General features: G+C 50.9%; 2 protein-coding genes and 1 long non-coding RNA gene across 7 annotated transcripts in view; 1 reads left to right on the forward strand and 2 right to left on the reverse strand.

The window, feature by feature from the left end:
* Positions 1-10,271, forward strand: part of CPNE2 (copine 2) — a 53,020-nt gene extending 42,749 nt beyond the window's left edge. Inside the window, exons 14-16 of the mRNA XM_065925380.1 lie at positions 1,247-1,380; positions 8,264-8,500; positions 9,833-10,271. Coding sequence (XP_065781452.1) covers positions 1,247-1,380; positions 8,264-8,500; positions 9,833-9,940 — 479 coding nt within the window. The 3' untranslated portion in view covers positions 9,941-10,271. The remainder of the gene's footprint in view (positions 1-1,246; positions 1,381-8,263; positions 8,501-9,832) is intronic.
* LOC136161003 (uncharacterized) lies at positions 1,299-8,131 on the reverse strand. The gene is made up of 4 exons (XR_010661678.1): positions 6,837-8,131; positions 6,285-6,362; positions 4,223-4,522; positions 1,299-1,483 (listed from the first exon to the last, which is right to left on the reverse strand). It is a non-coding gene; the product is annotated as an uncharacterized lncRNA (long non-coding RNA).
* Positions 10,272-16,042: 5,771 nt separating the features above from the next.
* The window catches only part of PSME3IP1 (proteasome activator subunit 3 interacting protein 1), a 34,152-nt gene continuing 29,808 nt past the window's right edge, over positions 16,043-20,386 (reverse strand). For all 5 annotated transcript variants that reach the window (XM_065925386.1, XM_065925385.1, XM_065925382.1 and 2 more), the window contains exon 7: positions 16,043-16,480. In XM_065925386.1, coding sequence (XP_065781458.1) covers positions 16,263-16,480 — 218 coding nt within the window. In that variant the 3' untranslated portion in view covers positions 16,043-16,262. The remainder of the gene's footprint in view (positions 16,481-20,386) is intronic.

Consider the following 20,386-nt stretch of genomic DNA (forward strand, 5'->3'; position numbering starts at 1 on the left):
CTGGGCGGAGTACAGCTTTCTGTCTTCCGCGCCTCTCCCCATCGCACTTGCTCAGGATGGCAGACGGGGAAGAAGCTGCAATTTGGAGTCAGGTGGCCTGGCATTCAGGGCCAGCTGTGCCTTTTCCGGGCTGTGTGACTTGGAGAGGCCACTTCACCTGCCCCAGGGGAGGGAGCTCACCTCACTGGGTAGTCAGGTGAGAATAAAGGGAAGTGTTGACAGGAAGCCCTTGTGTAGGTCAGGAGGTGAGGGCAGCAAATCACACACCTGCCCCTCTCCCCTCCCTCCTGCCCTCAAGGGGAGAGCCCAGCCGTGTCAAGGTGCCTGACGTGGGCAGGGGTGCTGGGCAAGAGGGAGGGGCAGGCAGCAAGCATGGTGTCTGTGCTCTCCCCGCCCCAGGCCTCAGAGGATTTCTGAGCCTCCCAGAATCAGTTAAGAAACAGTGAAAGAGAAGGGGTATGGAAGAGGGTGGTCCCTGACTCCACGAGAGCTAGCTTCAACTGGCTTCAGGTGTAGCATCTGCCTTCCCTGGGAATCCCTGAAGCTGGGTCAGGTTTGTATTTTAGAGGGGACTGCATCGGGTCACCACCTTAGGGACGATGCTGTGACTCAGAAGCCATGGGCCTCTGCTGGCTGGAAGTGTGGTCCTGCCTTCCGGCTGGGGTCTGTCTGGGTTGGAGCAGAGAGAGACATTCTGTCCATTTACCTCATCTCTGGCCAGAGGCCTTCTCGACAGGATGGCAGGGCAGGCGGTATTCTTAGACTTGTAACGGCAGCTGTTTACAGAGCACCTTCTGTCTGCAGGGATGTGCAAACCTTAGTCCCCTCACCAGCCCTGAGAAGCCATAGCATGTGCAGGATGGACCCCCAGGTGGCTCCCTGGGACCCGAGTGTCACTACAGGCTCTGCCCACTCCTCCAAGAGGAGCCTGCTAGACCCCCTCCTGCCAGCTTACCGGCCCCTTTGACAGGGTCAGATAGATTGTTTTTTTTTTTTGGATCAGATAGATTTAAGTACCTTCCTTCAGGCCCCATGACTAAGAATTGGTAAAGGCAGGATTGGAACTCAGGTCAGACTCCATGTTCAGGGCTCTTTATTCCACCCTGGCCCTGCTCTCTGGGACCTTCCAGTACCCCAGGGCCCAGACTGGGCACGGCAGGGGTGTTTGGGTTGGGGGCAGCAGAGAGTGGGTGCAGGGTCAGGGAGGACCAGGCTGATCCAGAGTCTTCTCTTCTCCCTGAGGCAGGTGTGGACGGCATCGCCCAGGCATATTCGGCTTGCTTGCCCCATATCCGCTTCTACGGTCCCACCAATTTCTCTCCGATCGTCAACCATGTGGCCCGGTTTGCAGCCCAAGCCACGCAGCAGCAGACAGCCACGGTGAGTGGCCTGACGGCTGGGTGGGGCAGGCGCCGGCTGGGTGTCTGCCTCTCTGTGTTCTAAGATCCTAGGTGAGCCCGGTGTCTCTCCACTTTCAGTTTACCTGCAGGGATGGAAGGGGTTTGGGGCAAGCTTGCCTTGGTTCCGGCTTCCTTGAGCACAGACTCTAGGGCAGAGAGCCATTGCGTTGTTTGTGCTTAGAGGAAAATAGGGTTGTGATTATTGGGAAGTGCCTTCATGGGCAGAGGGAAACCCGGGTCTGGGGTCCCTACAGCCCTCAGGCAGACCCTCTGGGCCACCCAGTTCCAATTAGAGCAGCCCCCACCTCACACTGAGGGCTTTGGAACTGTCTGGCCCAGGTCTGGCGGTCAGTGACAGGGCTGCTCTGTGGCATCTGGAATATATGGCAGACAGCTGTCCAGGGCATTGTGCATCCCAGCCACTCTTTCCCCTCCCCCTCCCAGCTCCAGGCCCAGCTCCAGTATTGGGGTCAGCAAGGGGCCACCTGTCTGCCTCCCCTGCCGTCCACCAGGGCTTGTGATGTGAGTTGGGGGTCTTCTGCCACAAGTAGGCTGAACCCAGACTGGGAACCGGCACCCGCATTGGGGTGGTGGAACCTGGACTGTGACTGAGGCCCCTGCACCCTCGGAAGGCGGCTTCCTTCTCCTCTGGAAGGAAAGGGTTGCTGCACAAGTGCTGAAGTCACTCCTGCCTGCCCTTTTCACTCTGCCTTCATAGGCCGGCTGCCCCGCGGCCGTGGGCACTGTCACACGCCCCCACCCCTCCTATCCATGCTCCTGCCCCTCCCCACCTCCTCCCCCCCAGCCCCACGCTCCTTTCTTCACTTGCGGTGACCATCCCACTTCTGCCTTGTTCCGCCCCTCAGAGACACCAGCTTGTCTCCCAACCATTCCTCTGTTCTGCCGTCTCCTCTGCCTGGAGGTTCTTCCCGATGCTGACTCCGTCCCATCCCTCAGTGTCCCCTCAACTGCTACTTGCCTGCGGCCTACCCTGCACACTCACTCAAGCCTCTCTCCTGCCTTCTGCTTATGCCTGTCTTGACGCTGATGAGGGCAGCAACATCTCCTTCACATACCCTGCGTTTCTGTCTCGTGTGGTGTCTCCCGCATTGGACCCTCAGCCCCGTGGGGCCGCGCAGTGTGTATGTGTCTGCTGTCTCTCATCTACTCCGGGGCCGGTGCTGCGGCAGACGCTCGTGTTCTGGGAATGGATGGATTTAAGTTGGCCCTTGGTGGGTGCTGTGCACCGCACGAGGAGCCTGGGAGGAGGTGACTCAGCCAGGGCCTCTCTCAAAGGGAAAGGGACCTGGTCCCATTCGGACTGCCCGGAGGAGGGAGGCACCTGCTGAGGGAGGTAGGTTGACTTACTGAAGACGGAGGCCAAGCTAAGAGGAGGGGAGGTTATGAGAGCAGACAACACTGGTCAGCCTGGGGAGGGCAGGACAGCAGCATGTGGTCTGTGGAAAAGGGGGTCAGCCTGCCAGGGTGTGAATCCTGCCCCTGCCTCTTCATCACTGTGTGACCTGGGTAAATCACTTACTCTCTCTGGGCCTCTTGTGTACCATGGGAAGAATAATAGGACCGACCTTGAGGTGGTGGTGGTAGGATTAAAATGTGATAACAGCTAGCAACCTGTGAGACCTGAGGACAAGGAAAGACAGGCGGCAGAGGGTTCTGGGGAGAGCCCCCAGGCAGAGGGGACAGCAGATGCCAGTGACGGACAGGAGGGAGGTCACTGCACGAGGTCGGTTCGAAGGCAGGTGGTCCCGGTCGTTTCTGCTCCAGGGAGCATGACCTGCTCTAGTCCTGGCCTTGGTGGTAGCAGCTGACGGCTCTGAGCATGTTTCCTTTATGAAACGGAACAAGTAAGCCCACCTGAATGGGGAGGACCTGCGAGTTGCTTTTTTATGTTCCTGGGTTAGAATTGGAGAGGGCAGAGGGAGGGCAGCCCCTCACCTCACACACTGTCTGGATGCCTGCTGCTGCCCAGGCCACTGTCCCGCCTGGTCTTTTGTCTGCCTGGACCATCCCGGCAGACATCCCGCTTTCAGAGGGATGGAAGAATGGCCTGCATTCTTGTTTAAGCGTAAAAAATGGGGTGGAGCAGGAATGGAGCCCAGGGTTCCTCTTGCGCTCTTTCACCTGCCGAGCAGGGGCAGGAGCTGCTAGACCCTCAGTCTGGAGGGGCTTGGGCGCTGGGGACTGCCAGGAAGGTGTCTTTGTGTTCTGGGGAACAACTGCTGAGGGCCCTCACAGGGAAGAACCTGGCGCTTGCTCTGAGCCAGTCTTGATCCTGACCAGTCCTAATCCTCACAATCCCCCAGCCCCTTTCGTCATGACCAGGTCCTTCCAACCCTGGCTCCCTCACCCTGGGTGTGACCTCCGGCCAGCATCTCTGGGCTGCAAGAGGCCCCTCCCACTCTGCTGTCCACGACGACCTCCTGCCTTCACTCTGTCCATATCACTGTGTGCTGAAGGTGGGGCTGCCTGATGGTTCAGCCTCAAGCTCTGGGGGCCCACTGACCTGGCTTAAATCCCAGCTCCCCACTTCCTGACAGTGGGACCCAGAGCAGGGTGCTTAAGCTCTCCAAACTTTGGTTTTCTCATGTGTACAACGGGGATGATGGAATGCTGCCTGCCTAAGGGAAGCACTGCAAGGATTCTAGCAGATCGGCATCCAAACTGCTCAGCACAGAGCCTGGCACTTGACAGCCCCTAATCAACGTGGGTTGGTGAATCTTCTGAGGATGCCTCTTGGGCCAGCAATTGGTGATGCTGAGCTCATTTAGGCCTCAAGCAAAAGGAAGTGATCTGTGCATTACCTGATGCTTTTGAACAGCCGCTGTTTGGGAAACACTTGGTGTGGCTTCATCCTCCCTGTCCCCGGCACACGAACATGCACGCACACCCACGCACAGGAAATCAAGAGCAGGTGGTGGAAGCATCTCTCCAGGCAGGCCCGCGCTCTCCCATTCATTCACATAGCTCGGTTCTACAGTGTGTGTTTCCATGCAGCAATGGGGAGACCATGATCCCAGGCCATGGCCTCTGCCCTTCCAGGGCCAGTGGTATAGTGGGGAGCTGGGCCAGGAGACAGCAGCTGTAATACCAACGGATTAAACCTGTGATGGCAGAAACACAGGATTATAAAGGTGGCACCTACCCCAGACGAGGGCTCAAAGCTGGCTTCCTCGAGGAGTGAGGTCCAAGCTGAGACTTGGAGGCTCCTTAAGAGTTGGTCTCATAAAGGGTGTGTGTGTGTGGAGTGTCCCAGGCAGAGGGAACAGAATAGAGCAAAGGCTTGGAGGTGTGGTGTGTGGCGTAACTGAAGGAAGGGGTGTGATGTAAGAGGGGTGGGTGGGGGTAAGGTTGAAAGGTAGGCCAGGTCCCAGAGATGCCTTCTAAGCTAGTGAGGAACCTGGACTTTCTCTTAAGGGCAGTCATAGTCACTGAAAGATATTAAGTTTGGGTGGGACCACGGGGCTCTTACTGTGGAGAGCTCCTCATCCTCCCCTCTGCTCTGACCCCTATGACCTGGGCCTTCCTATCCGTGGTCCATTGCTGATTGGCTGCCTAGGCAACCAGTCCTAATGGTGGGTGGGGGTGTGTGTGGGAAGCAGTCAGCAGCCTGGGAATCTCCCTCCACTCCCCAGGGCCCTCAGCTGCCAACTTCTCAGAAGCAAGCTAGGAATGAGTGCAACTTTCCTGGACTCTGCCGGGAATTCTGTGGTCAAGTCAGTTTCATATAAAGCAAGTCACACATTAAATGTGTTAGGGGAAGTGACCATTTACAGCCTGAGAAACCTGAAAAAAACCTTACCTCTTGGGTAAGGGCAAGATACACTCCATCCTTGTAATGTGTTGGAGATTTGGGATCTGGGTTTGACCCGGTGGCAGTTGGTCATGTTTATGGAGCACACACAGGGTGCCAGGCCCATGAGATACAGAAGGCCTGGGGGAGGGGCTGCCCTGAGGAGCTCTTAGGGTGTGGGGGGGGGGAGTGTCCAGAGGAGTCCTCCCCAGGGGGTATTCGCTGGCAGTGGAAGCAGAGCTCAGGCCTCCGGGAGCCTTGGAGCTGTTCCCAGGCAGGAGGAAAACCAGGAAAGGCACGGAGGTGGGAAAGCTTGGGGTAGAGTAGACCAGGACTGCCTGTGGGGACAGCAGAGGCCCTGCCCACCTCCTCCTGCCTGACGCCTCCCTTCTTTCTCCCCTTCCACAACATCCTTCCCATCTCTCCTTTGATGTCTTGGGGATGGAGTTGTGGACTCCTGGGGTTGGAGTAGACCTTCGGGCTCCTGGACAACCTCATTTCTGCCTGGGACGGGCTATGAAGCCCAGGACTTGTCAGCGGCACTTCCAGTGCCAAGGCTGGCTCAGGCTGCTCCCCGGCAGGCCCAGCTGCACAGATGCTGAGGCCTGGGACGGGCTATGAAGCCTAGGACTTGTCAGCGGCACTTCCAGTGCCAAGGCTGGCCCAGGCTGCTCCCCGGCGGGCCCAGCTGCACAGATGCTGAGGCCTGGGACATAGGTGCGGGCACTGTGGGTGTCTGGCTGGTGCACAGGAGGGTTGAGAGCCCCATGCCATGCCTCTGGGCCCTGCCCTAGGCGGCTGTCCTGGCCATTCAGGCCTCCTGAACTGGGGTGCTGGGGGAGAGGGTGCAGAAACCTTTGCCCTGCCAGGCCCCACTATTGAAGAGACAGCTACTGGGCACCAATGCCACTGTGGCAGAGCCCCAGACTTGGGCTTGAACCTCGACTATGCCCTTCCTGGCTGAGTCCTTGAGCAAGTCATTGAACCCGTCAGCTTGTCTCCCCATCTCCAAAAGGAGAATCCCAGAGTGAGGGTGACAGGGAGTGTGTGTGGTCACTGCCACCATGACTCACCCTTTTAGTTGGTGCCTACAGTTCTGTAGGAACCCAGGCCTGCGGGCTCCAAGTCTCCAAATGCAGACATGTGGCTGGCTGAAAGGGAAGTCAAGAGGGCCGTGTCAGGAGGAGGGTGGGAGACTGTGGTCTGAGCTGGACGGGGCTTGGAAACCAGCCCCACCCTCTGAGAGAAGCCTGTCACCCAAGGCCAAGTGTTCTTTTCTGTCCTCATAGCCAGGATTCTCCTGCCAACTTAGGTACCCCAGAAATACTGTCCTGAACCATCTGTGGTAGGATAGCAGTGGGGTGAGAGGGCCACAAAGAGAAGGGGGTGCTGGCTTGCTGGGACGATGGTGGGCTGTGAGGGGACAAGAGTGTGGAAGGGCTTATGAGGTGACCCCCAACTGGAGGAGTGGAGACTGGCAGCAGCAGCCTCCACTGCAAGGATTCAGGCTGCCATCTCCATAGCAACAGGTATCCATCCCCAGCCAAGTGATCAGTCTCTTAAAGGCACAGTGCAGAAGTTGGATTACTGTTGGGGGTTGGGGCTTAGGATGGTGGGGTCCATACCTCCATGCAGTTCATTCCTGCCACAGCTGTGTCTGGGGACAGGCAGGAGAGTAAGGAATCTTTGATGGCTGAACTTGTGGTCTCCATATGCTTCCCAGGCAGTGAACAGCTTTGCTGAGTGAGAAGGTGGCCAGATGCTGACTTGAGAGCTGACTTGGTTCTGCCCCTTTTACCTCTATGACCTTGACTATTCTGAGTCCACATCCCCTCTCCTAAGAATCAGAAGGGTCAGACAAAAAGGCAAAAGCCCTAAACAGAGACTGTTAGGACCACAAGGGCTTTTCTGTTCATTTTATGGATGGGTAAAACTGAGTCCCCAAAAGGGGCCAGGGGAGGCTAGGCACAGAACCAAGTTGAAGATGAGATCTCAGGCAGCTGGGAGTCCTGGGGCTTCTGCCCAGAGATCATCCAGTGAGCTTTCCTGAACTTGATTCGCCTACCCCCCACCACCACAGTCTATGCTATGGCCACCTATCACCTACACTAATTATTATTCAGTATTTTTTTTTCCACTTAATTTTATAGAGAAACTATAACCCACTGTACAGGAAAAGTTAGTTATTGTTTGCTAGGATAGAGAGTAACAATAAAAATAACTACATCAGGCAGCACAGTGGTAGCAAGGTCTACCTAGAGACTGCTATCTCTGGAGCTCTTAGGTTCCTGCCTTCTCTGTTAATAGGGAGGGTTAGCAAGTGCGACATGCTGGCACCAGACAGACTTCCTCCTGGGTACAGTTTGTAGAATTCAAAGACCACTGCAAAACCAGTACCCTCCCCACTGTGACTAATGCTGTGTCTGGGGTGTGCCCAGAGTCTGCTTGTTGCCAGCAGACCCCACACTCACAGAAGCACTGACCTAGATGAACTGCTTAGCTCCTACAAGGTCGGCTGTGCTGACAGGGGATGAGCAGGGTCACAGGTGTTCACGTGCAGGTGGAGTAGAGAAGGGTAGGCTGGTCTCAGAGTCCACAGGCCAGAAGGCATCTTCCCCAGCAGCTGTGGGCCTTGCTCTGCGGGGTTATAGCTGTTAATTACCGAGCTGCTACCACGTGGCTGACGTGGTCCCTTTGAGAGGTGTGGAAACTCCCATTCTGCAGATGAAGAAATGGAGGCACAGCCAGTTGAGACAGTGGCCGGGAGTCCCACGGTGTAGCCACTATCAGAGCCAGGCCTGGAGTCTGGAGCTCTCAGACTCATGAGCTGGGAAAGGTAGAGGAAGAGAGCAAGCAGTCTGTGCTTCCGGCTGTGATAGAGGTCTGCAGGGCCGGAGCGTGGAGGGAGGCGCTTCAATCTGGCGGCAGCTCTGGGAGGAGCGCCGCCTTCCTCCCAGGGGTCAGAGGGGTCGGGGCAGGTGGGGAAGGAGGGAGGGGAAGGGTAGCCAGGGGCCCTGGGCTGTGCTGAGTGCCTGCTGACCCCCTCCCACAGCAATACTTCATCCTCCTCATCATCACGGATGGTGTCATCAGTGACATGGAGGAGACACGGCACGCCGTGGTGCAGGCTTCCAAGCTGCCCATGTCCATCATCATCGTGGGCGTGGGCAACGCCGACTTCGCAGCCATGGAGTTCCTGGACGGTGACAGCCGCATACTGCGCTCCCACACAGGGGAGGAGGCAGCCCGGGATATTGTGCAGTTCGTGCCCTTTCGAGAATTCCGCAACGTGAGTGTGGGAGCGGACTGGGGAGGGGGCAGTTACAGGACCCCAACCAGCACAGTTAACAGTCCAGGATGAAGGCGCTGGGATTGCCGGGCCAGTTCTAGGCTCCTCTACCCTCAGCTCTGTTGACTACGTACTTCCTGAGGGCCTACTACGTGCCCGGGGCCATGCCAGGCCCTGTCCCCAGGTGAGGCTACGTGGCAGTCGCTGAGCACTTGCTTCAGCAACTCAGGGGACTGGTGCCTAATCCAGACTGGGGGCTTCAGGACAGGGGTTCCAGGAGGACCTGCCTTCTAACCCTGAACCAAAAGTCAGAATTATCCATGTGGGGCAAACCATCCCAGGAGAAAGAGATGAGAGCAGAGGCCCTGAGGTGCTTTTGAGGGGCTTTCCTGGGATTCATAGCTCACCAGCCTTCTCACTTCAGGTGGAAAACAAGGCCCACCTCACAATGGCCCCCCTCTCCCTGAGGGCTTCTCTAAGGGGGAACTGGAGGCCTCCTACGCTCCTGGAGGTGGCTCTGGTCCTCCTGCAGGGGACCCAGGTCTGCTTACAGGGAGGCTGGCATTAACTTCTTGGGCACTGCCCTTGCAGCAGGGCCCACAAGCAGCCCCAGAGGGAGCTCTCAGATGCTACCCTGTACTGCCAGCCTGGAGCCTACCCCTCATTTGATGAGAGGCACACTGTGTTTCTCTCCTCCTGGCCTCCGCTGCCTCAACCATAAGGACTTCGGGGTGCTGTGGCTCAGGTCCTGGGAGCTAGTCCCTGGAAGAACTGCCCACTCCAGTCTGGAAGCACTGGTACTCACCTCTCTGCCCAGGACCCTGTGGGTTTGCCTGAGCTGGTTCAGTTCCTTCCTCTGGAGTGTGAGCTTCCTGAGGACAAGTGCTGAGCACTGCCCACCCAGGCACCGCACGGACACTGACCGAGCTCCTGGTGTGCCCGGCCTGTGTCTGGGTGATGAGCAGCGAATCAGTCGCAGCCCCTTGATCCCGGCCAAGGAGGAGATCAGGAAATGTTTGCAAGATGAGTAGGCTGTGCAGCCCGCGTCCACCATCTCTTTCCCCCAAAAGCCTCCTACAGAAAAATTCATCCTGAAATGTTACTCCTGGGCACGTCGCGTGCTCAGGTAAGAGTCACACTTAGTGTCAAGGCAAAGGAAAGCGCTGCTAAGGCTTGGGCTGGACTGAGGGATGCTAGTTTTAGACAGTTCTGGTTTTCTGGTCCAGCTTGTCCTCCAGGGACACCTTCTATACCAGCTCCCTGGGTGTGGTGCGCCTCCCCGCTTCACCCAGTAATCCTTTCTCTCTCCTCACTCTCCACCCTACCCTGCAGGCGGCAAAAGAGACCTTGGCAAAAGCTGTGCTGGCAGAACTGCCCCAACAAGTTGTTCAGTATTTCAAGCATAAAAACCTGCCCCCCACCAACTCGGAGCCCGCCTGAGAGCCAGCCCTTCCCCAGCAGCAGCATGCCGGCTGGGCCCCCTGCCCTCCCCAGGAACATGCACGCGCACCCTGCTTCCTTGTGGGTGGCCCTATTTTTTTTTTTTTTTTTAATGATCCACATTTTTATTTTTTACAACCGGACCTCCACCCCCAACTTCCTCCTGCCCAGCTGGGCTTCCTTTGTTGGAGTTGACTGATGATGCTTCCAGGCCAAACTGGCTTCCTCCCTCTCCTTCTATCCCCACCCTCGCCACTCTTAAGTATTGAATGTACTTTGTATAATTTTAGTGGAATTATTATTAAAGAGAATAAAATTTTTACAATCATAATTGGCTTTTTCCAAGTAACTAGCTGCAGACTCAACAGAACGTGTCCCTGGTGCCTACTCTGTGGTAGCCTGCACCTAATTCCTGCTGTTTTTTTATACTGTGACCATGTTCTATTTGTTATACTCAGGGTAATAAAGGAGTTTTGGATGTCCCTGTGTCAGCTCCTTCCTCAGCTGGGACCTGACAGGCTCACTGATCTGGGAAAGGAAACAGGAAAATGCCTTTCCCCCAGCAAGCCTGTGAAGTCGGTACCATCACCTCTACTTGGGGACATGCATGCCACACAAACAGAATACAGCTGTTAAACTGGCACACAGCCTGGCACATTGTGCATGCTCAGTAAACGTCTGCGGCAGGATGGAATGCATGAGCCCTCGCCAGTGATCACAGGCCTTCTGGGCCCCGGCAGAGCCCATGCTGTCCCGGCCAACACACATGGTGCCCTGCCCTTCTCCCTCATGGTCCACACCCTGGCCTATGTCTCCCCAAACCTGCTTCCCCCCACCACAAGACCGTAGTCGCTGCCACCTATCTGCTCCTCCTGGAGGTCCTCCAGGCACTGGGGTACACCCTGTGGTTTACAGCACGTGAAAGCCTCCCTGGCTTCAGGATGCTAACGAAACAGGGCTGCTTTTGTCCCGGCTGCAGCAGCCGTTGGCTTCTCTCGCATGCCCCAAGCTGGGCTCAGGCCCAACCTCATGAAACTAGCCAGGTGACGCATCTCTGAAACCCCAGAAGTCCAGTTCCCTCTCCTCAACATAACAAACACATCTTTCTCTCTTGCCCACCTCCTCCTTGGAGGTCCAGTCAGCCCCTACGCCACAGGCCTGAGCGCAGCCAACAACAGACATTCATATTAAGCACTAGGTTTCCAGCTCCCTACGAAGCATATTACAGGCATAATCTTGATGAGCCCTTCCACGAGCCCCTCCCTATGACCATTTCAGAGATGAGGAAACAAGCAGAGGCTAATCAAATCTATTAGAGGCAGAGCCAGAACTTAGCTCCAGGTCTGGCCAACTCGAGTCTGCACTTGTTCAACTGCATTGACTGTCTTCCTGAGACTCTATGAGGCAGTCTTCTGCTCAAGCTGCTAATGAAATTTGCCCTTCCTCTCCAATGAACTGGGCAGTCAGTTATCCTAACCTACTCTCCCAGGTCAGCAATTCTTACTAGTGGCCTGCTAGACCGGGATGGTGCACCAGGCATGTTCCTACCTCCAGTTTCCTGGTAAGTTCAGGAGCCGGTGTCCATCTGGTGGGAGTGAGTGAGGGACATGTATATCCTAGGCTTCTGATGCCTCTGCTGATTCCATGGCCACCAAGTCGGTTGAAACATTCTCGAGGGACATCTTCACTTCTCCTGAGAGGGCTGCAGGACTGCAGGGACCCTCAGTGACCTTTGGGAAGTCACAGCCCACCAGCCAAGGGTCATCTTGACCCTATGGATAGAATCCCAGGACTGGCACCTCTGGTTCATACCCAGCCCTTGCTCAGGTCGGCTGCAAGACTGCATGGTGGTTGAAATAACACCCCATGACTGCTGACTTTACCCTCCTGTTTGGTAGCTGATGTGAGTCTAGCTGGATGTCACATCCAGGGAAGTTTGTACCAAGTTCAGCCTGGGAGAATCTGTCAAGTTTAGATTGACCAGAGGCTTCTCGAGTGGAACAGCCTTCTCCTCCCAGCCCCACATCCTCTCCTTAGGCCCCAGGGGATGGGTATATTGGGAAGACACCTTCTGATGCAGACCTCTCCCTTACACCTCCCCTTGTGAATAATTTACCAGACTGGTGAAGCTATGGAGACTGACATCTGCTGGGCAGGTTAAGGCAAGTTCCTGCCTTGCATCAGGCCCATCATAAATGCCCAAACTCCTGTGGACCACCTACCTCAGTGTGCTGCCAGCAGCCCCCACTTCGCAGCTGCACAAGGGAGCAGATCTAGTCATGTCTTTCTTCCCCCTTCTCTGCCCGATGTTGGATGGATCAGTCAAGCAAGCCCTCTACTCCCAGTTGGTTTGAGTTCACCGGGGAAAGGAATGTACTGAACTCCTGACCAGGTAAACCACCACTTAAAAAACAAACCAAGATAAGTCAGTCCTGGGGATGTAACATACACCATGTTGACTATAGTTAATAATACCAGCTTGTATATTTGAAACTTGCTAAGAGAGTAGAACTCAAAAGCTGTCATCTCAAGAAAAAGATGGTTTGGTAACTGTGGTGATAGGTCATTTCACAATATACACAATATTGAATAATTATGTTGTACACCTGAAACTAATGTAATATGTCAACTGCACTTCACTAAAAACAAACCATGCCTTGGTGCTATTTGCTTCTTGCACATGGACAGCAGGATGAAAAGTGAACTCAGAAATCTGACTAAAAGACTCCTTCACTTGAGTCACCACCACTGAGGCCTGGGCACTAGCATTTGTTTTAAAGTTTCATGGAAACCACAGAAACCCAGACTTACAGGCTCAAATTAAGATTCTGGTTCTGACATCTACCTGTGACCTTGGGCAAGTCACTGAATCACTGTGAGCTTTAGCTTCCTCTATAAAATGTAAAGAAGGGCTGCTTCACGGGACTTTTTTCAGGAGGAAGATACTATCATCTGCAAACATCCCAAACATCCCTGGCCCGTCCACAATGGGCCCTCAGTAAATGCTGACCGATGAACAAATCAATGTAAGGGATACGGATGTTCATGACCATGTGTAAAACTGAAGGAGATGTCCAGCCGATGATCTAAAGCTCAGAGCGAACACTGTCTCTTGGTCATGCTGTCCATTGCTCCGTGGAGCTCTGATGCTGGGACCCATTCTGCCTGTTCGTGCCATGACACTCTTCTCCCTAAACCCTTGCTCCAGCAGGTAAGGGAGCAAAATACGAGCCCCTCCCAGCATCACTAAGGCAAGAATGTGCGACTGGCTTCTTGTGTTCAACACTATGGAAGTGTTGCCAAGATCTAGCCTCCCACCAAGTAGAACTTGCATTCCATACTGTTACGCCTAAGTGGGCTGGGCACGCCAAGAAATCAAGAAACATCCAAGTCCAAGTGATGGTGCACTGCCACCAAGCTTTTTCTTTTTGTTTTCCTGGAGGGGCTTAAAGACGACAGCTGAGCCATATACCCACGGCTAGGACACCCGAGCCAAGGAACTGGGTGTGCCTGAGCAATTAACATTTAACTGAGAGGAAAGCACTGAGAAGCAGGCGGTTGGAGCTCTGATGTCCAGATCTGACCCATCATCATGTCAGTGTTCAAGCTACAACTGAAGAATGCCAGCAGGATGGATAAACCTGCCATGAATCACCACTCACAGAAACTCTGGACACTCTACCCAGATGGGGGAGGCCGAGGATAACAGTACTACCATTAGGATGGCTACCATTTACTAAGCACCAGGTACCACACCAAGTATCTAATCCAGATCATCTTTCACCCTCACCTGTGAAGCTAGTATCCTTATTCCTATCTACCAAGGAGGAAACTGAGGCTCGGAGAGGTTAAGGACTTTGCCCACGTGACTCAGCTAGTAAAATGTCTGGCTCCAAGCACATAGCCACTGTGATATATCCACAGAAGGCAAAACCAAGTTGGGATGCCTGGGAGGTAGCCAGAAGGGAATAACCCACAAGGTGAAGAATGAAAGAAATGAGAATGCAAGGGACTAGCCTAAGCCACTCCTCATTAGGGATTTGACTTTCAGTCTAGAATGCTCCTGAAAAAGTCTAGAATGCCCTACCAACTCTGGGTTTGAGAGTCAGCCTTCTCTCCTCCTGGGCACAGAGCTGGCAACAGCATTCCTCATAGACAAGCTTTCTCCCTCACATGGTTCAAAGTTGTAAGAAGACTACCACTTCAGGATAATGCAACAGGTTTTAAGAAGCCACCCCCAACCCCAGTTTTATTCCTTATTATCTGGTTATAAAATCCTAACTATCTACTAAGGCAGGAGAGCTGCATTTTGATTTAGGCAGTGTTTCCTTCCATCTTTGGGTTTGAAACACACAGTCTACACTACATGTTTTTCCAGGGCAGCTTCCTCCACTGGGCAGACCAGACCCGGCTTTGCTACTGGTGGTTTCTACAGAACCCGTGTCTCAGCTCCAGAGCTCTCCACTAACAGGTATGGTGAAAGATGAAATGATCACCAGTGATCTTCAACCACTCTTGTGACATAAAGAGCAGAAATCTCAGTCTGAAGAGTCTCAGCCTCCTCGACACAATCTAGCTGTTACAATGGATGGGGAGGGAGTTGGAAGCACAAGCTCCAGTACAGGAAAAGCAAGATCTTGTTCTCTGACAGGTGGGTTAGCTTTCAAAGTAATGTAGGTTTTTAACCCATGCAACCCTTTTTCAACTTCTCCCAACATCAACAGAGGCCATGAGGCATAGTAATGGCCTCTGAAGAGTCAAACCACATGAAGATCGTGACTTTGGCTCCTCTGTTTGCCTCCTGAGATGATCCGAGGTTGCCCTGGGTACAGGCTGTAATAACAGCACAATCGCAGGAACAATGAAGCAAAGGCAGAAGGTGCCTACAGTTTTACCTCAGTCTTGTTTGTTAGGATGGAGCTGATGCGCCTGTACTGATAGTCAGGAACAATTAGCACAGAGCAGCTCTGAAAAGGAAAAAGAATTCACAAGGCATTGGTTATGAGTGAAGGGAAGTCACCATCTGCCAGTGGGCACCAGTGTGTCAGTGCTTTGGGAGGGAAAAGGAGTGGGCTGGAGGAGATCCAGGGGCCTCTCTGCCCACGATAAAACAGAGTAGCTTCTCTGCCTGCCAGCAGCACAGTGTCAACACATTCTGCGTGTGTCTCTCTGTCTCACACCCAAGGAAGTGGAAACAATTGACGTACGAACCCAGGGGGAGAAAGAACTCCATGGGCTCACTCCTCTGAAGCAGGGGAGCCTCCAGACTGCTGCTGTTAAGCTGATGGTCACCTCTGTCCTCAGTGCCTCCATACCTTGTCTCCCCTTGTCCATCCTTCCCTCCCAAAGGGAGAGCCTCTGCCCTGCTTTATGAGAGGGGTGGAGCAGCACCTCTGGGGCTTGGCTGCTCTGACTGGGAAGAGCAGCGCAGGAAGGGCAGCAGAACAAAGCAGAGGAAAGGATGAGGGCAGCACCTTTAGGTGAGAAACAGCTTCCACAGTTAGAAGCCACAACTATAAATGTATCCAACAGAGAGGGCGGTGTCCTGCTGACTTGCAATACTAGAATCAGGAGCTGCCAGAAATAAGTCGTCTTGTCCACACACTATCAGTACTTCTGACTGCTGGCTACAACAAAATAAGGCCTATGTTTTTTTCTCTAAGATTTAGACTCTTAAGTGGGATTAGATGGAGGGAGAAGGAGTACCCAAGGGTAAGAAAAAACTTATCAATGAACAATAAGTGTTAAGTGACACTCCCTGTGGACATAGTTTAGAATCTTTACTTAGTCACACAACAGGAAGAATCAGCTAATTCCAGGGCCTCGCGTGCTGTTCCATTAGTAGGGCTCTCCTCTCCCCACCCCCGCCTGCCAAATACTCCACAATGCATTATAATCACTTAGAATAGAATGTTTAAATAATATCTGTTCAATAAACTGTCCCTGTTTCTTAATGATGTTGGAAAAGGGAAAAGAAAAAAAAAGAAAAAACAAGAAGGCAACAGAATCCAAACTCTTTGCAAGCTGCTTGGTACCTATCTTCCCAGGGTGTTTTTGGTGAAATTTTGGCTGGGCTGAAATCTGTATCAGTGACGACAGAGGTTGCAGGACAGGTTTGGGCATCTGTATTGGAGTAGAAAGAGAAATCAAACACAAGTCTGGCCACAAGTGGATTCTGGCACATTTTTAGATGCAGTTAAAAATGTCACGGTGTGCATGAGGAGCAGGCAAAGGAGTTTTCTGTGGGAAGTAATGCCTGTAGGCAGAATAAACTGTCCAGTCTACTCTTGGGGAGGAGCACCCTGCGATGAGAACAGAGGATCTAGGGGGCCTCGAGGAAGGTGTTGGTTCGGAAGATGGAGGAGACGATCTTGCCCGTGGCGTTGATAGTGCCTTCGCTGTCTGAGCTGGATTCAGAGTCGCTGCTCCCAGAGTAGGCGCCCAGGCCAGGAAGGATGCCAATACAGACAGCCGCAGATGGGCAGTGGATGGAGGGACTGCTCAGGGAGGTGCTTCCCAGAGACACGCAGGACGGGGCTTCTGCAAAAAAGCAGGTGGGATTGTTACTTCAGCACCCTTTTCCAAAGTTGATGGCTTGCTTTCCATGTGTTGAGGGCTTCACGTTTGGAAGCCTCAAAACAACACTACGCAGTCAACACTACAGTCACACTCATCTCAAAGTTGTGTGCCCGTTTGCAATTGAGAAAACTAAAGCCACAGCAGAGAACATTTTAAGACCATGTAGGATGTCACCAAATAGCTGGGGCTCTTCTCGCCCAAGGAAACTGTCATGGCCTCACCTCCATGACAGAAAGCCTCAACCTAGAAAACACAGGACTTGAAGGTTAGAGGAAAAGTTAAGGACTCTCCTCCACCCCTTCTTCTTCCCTGTTTCAGTCTCATTTAATCACTAAAACAACCTGGTATGTAGGGATCCCCCATTTTGCTGATGAGGGAGGTCCAAAGACCTGCCTAAAGTTAAAGGCCACTTACAGTAGAAAATATTACACTAAGTCTGAATCAAAAGATAATGTTCTAAAATGTTCCCAGAGCCCACTGCACAGTACGGCTGAAGTTCAACTCATTGTCTCAGGCTGACAAGCGTATTCCCTTCTAGGGTTTTGCCTTAGCAAGTCCCTAACACCTCATATAAATGCAAAAAGGATACACGGTTCCAAGTAGATGAAATGAGGAGTAAGTAAAAAAATACCACTGAGAAGCAGACGGAGATCTCAACCAGTCAGTACACAGAGTTCATCTGCTCATACAGGAATTACCAACAAGGAAAAAGGAAGCGGCTAAAGATAAGCAATGTGAAAACATGGAGATGCAGAAAAGAGACATGAGAGTTGACAATGAAAGAGGAGAGGTGGTAGAAGAGGTGGTAACAAGGTTACAAGAAAACAGGCAAATATTTACAATTAGTATCACAAAAGCTAACTTCTTTATGATATAAAAAGTTCTTCCAAAACCAACAAATCAACAACTAAATAGAAAAGCAGACAGAAGAGACACAAACAGTTCACCAAAAAAGAAACAAATGACTTTAAAGCATAAACAATATGTAAGGAGGAATAGGCACCTATATATGTTGCTGAGGGAATGTAGGACAATGTGGCCATGTTCTTCACACTTAAATGATATTCACGCAACACTGCTGATAACAGAAACCAAAAGGTGCATTAATAGAGGACCAATGTAAGGGACTAGTATCCAGCCATTAAGAAGAGTAGAGCATCTCTGTGTGTACTGGTATTCAATGATCCCAAAGATAAAATAACTTCATCCCATACTCTTTTGTCCTTTTTCAGTTTGTTATTATGTGCATATGACTATCTAATTCACACAATTTTTAAGAAAGCCAAATGCAAAAATTCAAAGAGTATCCTAGGGTACTTAATTAGGAAGGACAGCCCCTCTAGCTCCATAACCCCTGTATTATAGCAAGGAAGGCTACAGAAGACTGACAGTTCTAATATCTCTTTTTTCTATCCCATCCCCTGGGCACAGAGCAGGACAACACTCACAACATGTGAGAATGCAGGAAAATGCATTACAGAGTTTCACTGCAAATGGCTAGATTTTGGAGGTGGGAGTGGGAGTGAGGAGAATGTGAAAATTTAGGACATAATATCAAACTGTATCTCATTCATTACCTGAACATTCATTGTATTACTATGCTCACACATACAATGATACTTTCAGCTTTTTGTGAGAAACTTTTGTTTAAAAAAAACCCTGATATGTTAAAAAGATGGTAACGATAACCCTATATGCAAAACAGAAAAAGAGACACAGATGTACAGAACAGACTTTTGGACTCTGTGGGAGAAGGCGAGGGTGGGATGTTCTGAGAGAATAGCATTGAAACAAGTATACTATCAAGGGTGAAACAGATCGCCAGCCCAGGTTGGATGCATGAGAGAAGTGCTCAGGGCTGGTGCACTGGGAAGACCCAGAGGGATGGGAAGGGGAGGGAAGCGGGAGGGGGGATCAGGATGGGGAACACATGTAAATCCATGGCTGATTCATGTCAATGTATGGCAAAAACCACTAAAATATTGTTAAGTAATTAGCCTCCAACTAATAAAAATAAATGGAAGAAAAAAAAAAAAAAAAAAAAAAACCCTGATATGGTAAGGGCATGAATCAGTTACTTAGAAAAGTAATTTGTGTGAAGCTATTCAGTGAGACATGTCATTTTATTAAGTATTTCAAGGGTGAATTGAATTTTCGGGTCTATCTTAGAAAAGAAGGGTCAAGTCCAGAGCACCTGTGGAGGACTAGAGCTGACCTAAAGGAAAGATGGAAGCCAGCCTCAGAAATGTAACCAAAGGAATCAGGACCATGATGGCATTAGCAAAGTTTAAGTGAAAGGACCAAATCTCCCAATTATCTAGAAAGTTTCAAGAAAGAAAAGAGATGGCAGCTCTAACAAATTTCATTCCAAAAGCAGTTAAATGTCCACAGAGAACAAGATGGTGCCCTTTGATCTCACCCATTTGGTGAAGTTTCCTGCCAACTTCTGCATTTGCAGGACCACATTATCATACTAAACTGACACTGAAAATTACTAATGGAGAATATTCTTGGGATTCAGACAGATGCGTGACATGAGAGTAGATGGGACCAACTTGTACATTCACTGGATCTGCTCAGAGCTTAAGCCAGTGCCTCCAGTGGGGATGTCTGAATCTCCATAAGGACCACAGAGCTATCTTCTGGGGGACTCAAGGACAAAGCTTTCTACTGACCAAGGTCAAGACTCTACAAAGTTTCAGGGGACAGTCTTCTCACTGGGCCTTAGCTCCTAGCAAGAGGATATTTCTTGTCCAGTTTCTAAAATAAGAATGAAAGGGTAGGAAGAAGGGATTTAGAATAACAAAGAAAAGACGGCTCTTAAATACAATCTGTCTGCCTTTAGAGTTTAAGGAAGCCCACACGTTTTCCTTTCCACTGACTGATGGAGATAGTTCCTATCAGTGTATAAGCACCAGATACAGGGCTCCCTGGTAACTAGTTGTAAAATATTTTAAATTTCTATGATGCTATACACACAGTGTATGTAATTACCCTATTTAAGCAGCCACAATTTAGCAAGTTTCTTATATATTAAAAAGATCCCAGTTAAAATGGAACTCTTACATCACTGATGAGGTATAATTTGGAATAACTTCTCAGCAGAGCAATTCAGCAATATTTATCTAAACTACAAATGTATATCTGACTCAATAAGTCTACTTCTAAGTATTTAACATGACATATCATAAATGTGAAAAATGATCATGCACAGGGTTATTTAATGAAACATCACACTAGAAAATGAACAAAAACGATCTAAATGTTCATCAATAAAAAAACTAAATACATATAAATAAGATAAAAAAACTAAATCCATACAATGGATTACACAGCCTTAAATAGGAATAAAGAAGCTCTTTATGCATAAGTATGCTATGACTCCAAGGTAACTAAGCAACAAACAGAAGCATATGTTAATTAAGATAATGATAATGATAGGAAATGCAAAACAACATATGAGGTAATCTTACCAAAAAATCAACTTGAATTGATCAAGCTCTAGATCTAATTACCATTTTACACAAAACACAGGGTATAAAGGAATACCATGGGGATGCAATTAGCAAAACTAGAGGGTGAAAAACTCTACAAGATAGAGACCCAGTTTCTTTGCAAGTAAAATATAAAGGAAACAAAAATAAAGAAAAAGGAAGAACCCACAGGTTAAATGAAACTTAAAAGACATACTAGTTTACTGTTAAGATGCTGTAAGATGGCAATATTCCCAAACTCATCTACAGATTTGAGCAATCCCTATAAAAATTCCAGCTGTCTTTTTCATAAAAATTGACTAGTTGATCCCTAAATTCAAACAGAAATGTAAGGGACCTCAAGCAGCCAAAACGATCTTGAAAAAGAATAAAC

The sequence above is a fragment of the Muntiacus reevesi genome, chromosome 2 (assembly GCF_963930625.1).
Source record: "Muntiacus reevesi chromosome 2, mMunRee1.1, whole genome shotgun sequence".
NCBI lineage: Eukaryota > Metazoa > Chordata > Mammalia > Artiodactyla > Cervidae > Muntiacus > Muntiacus reevesi.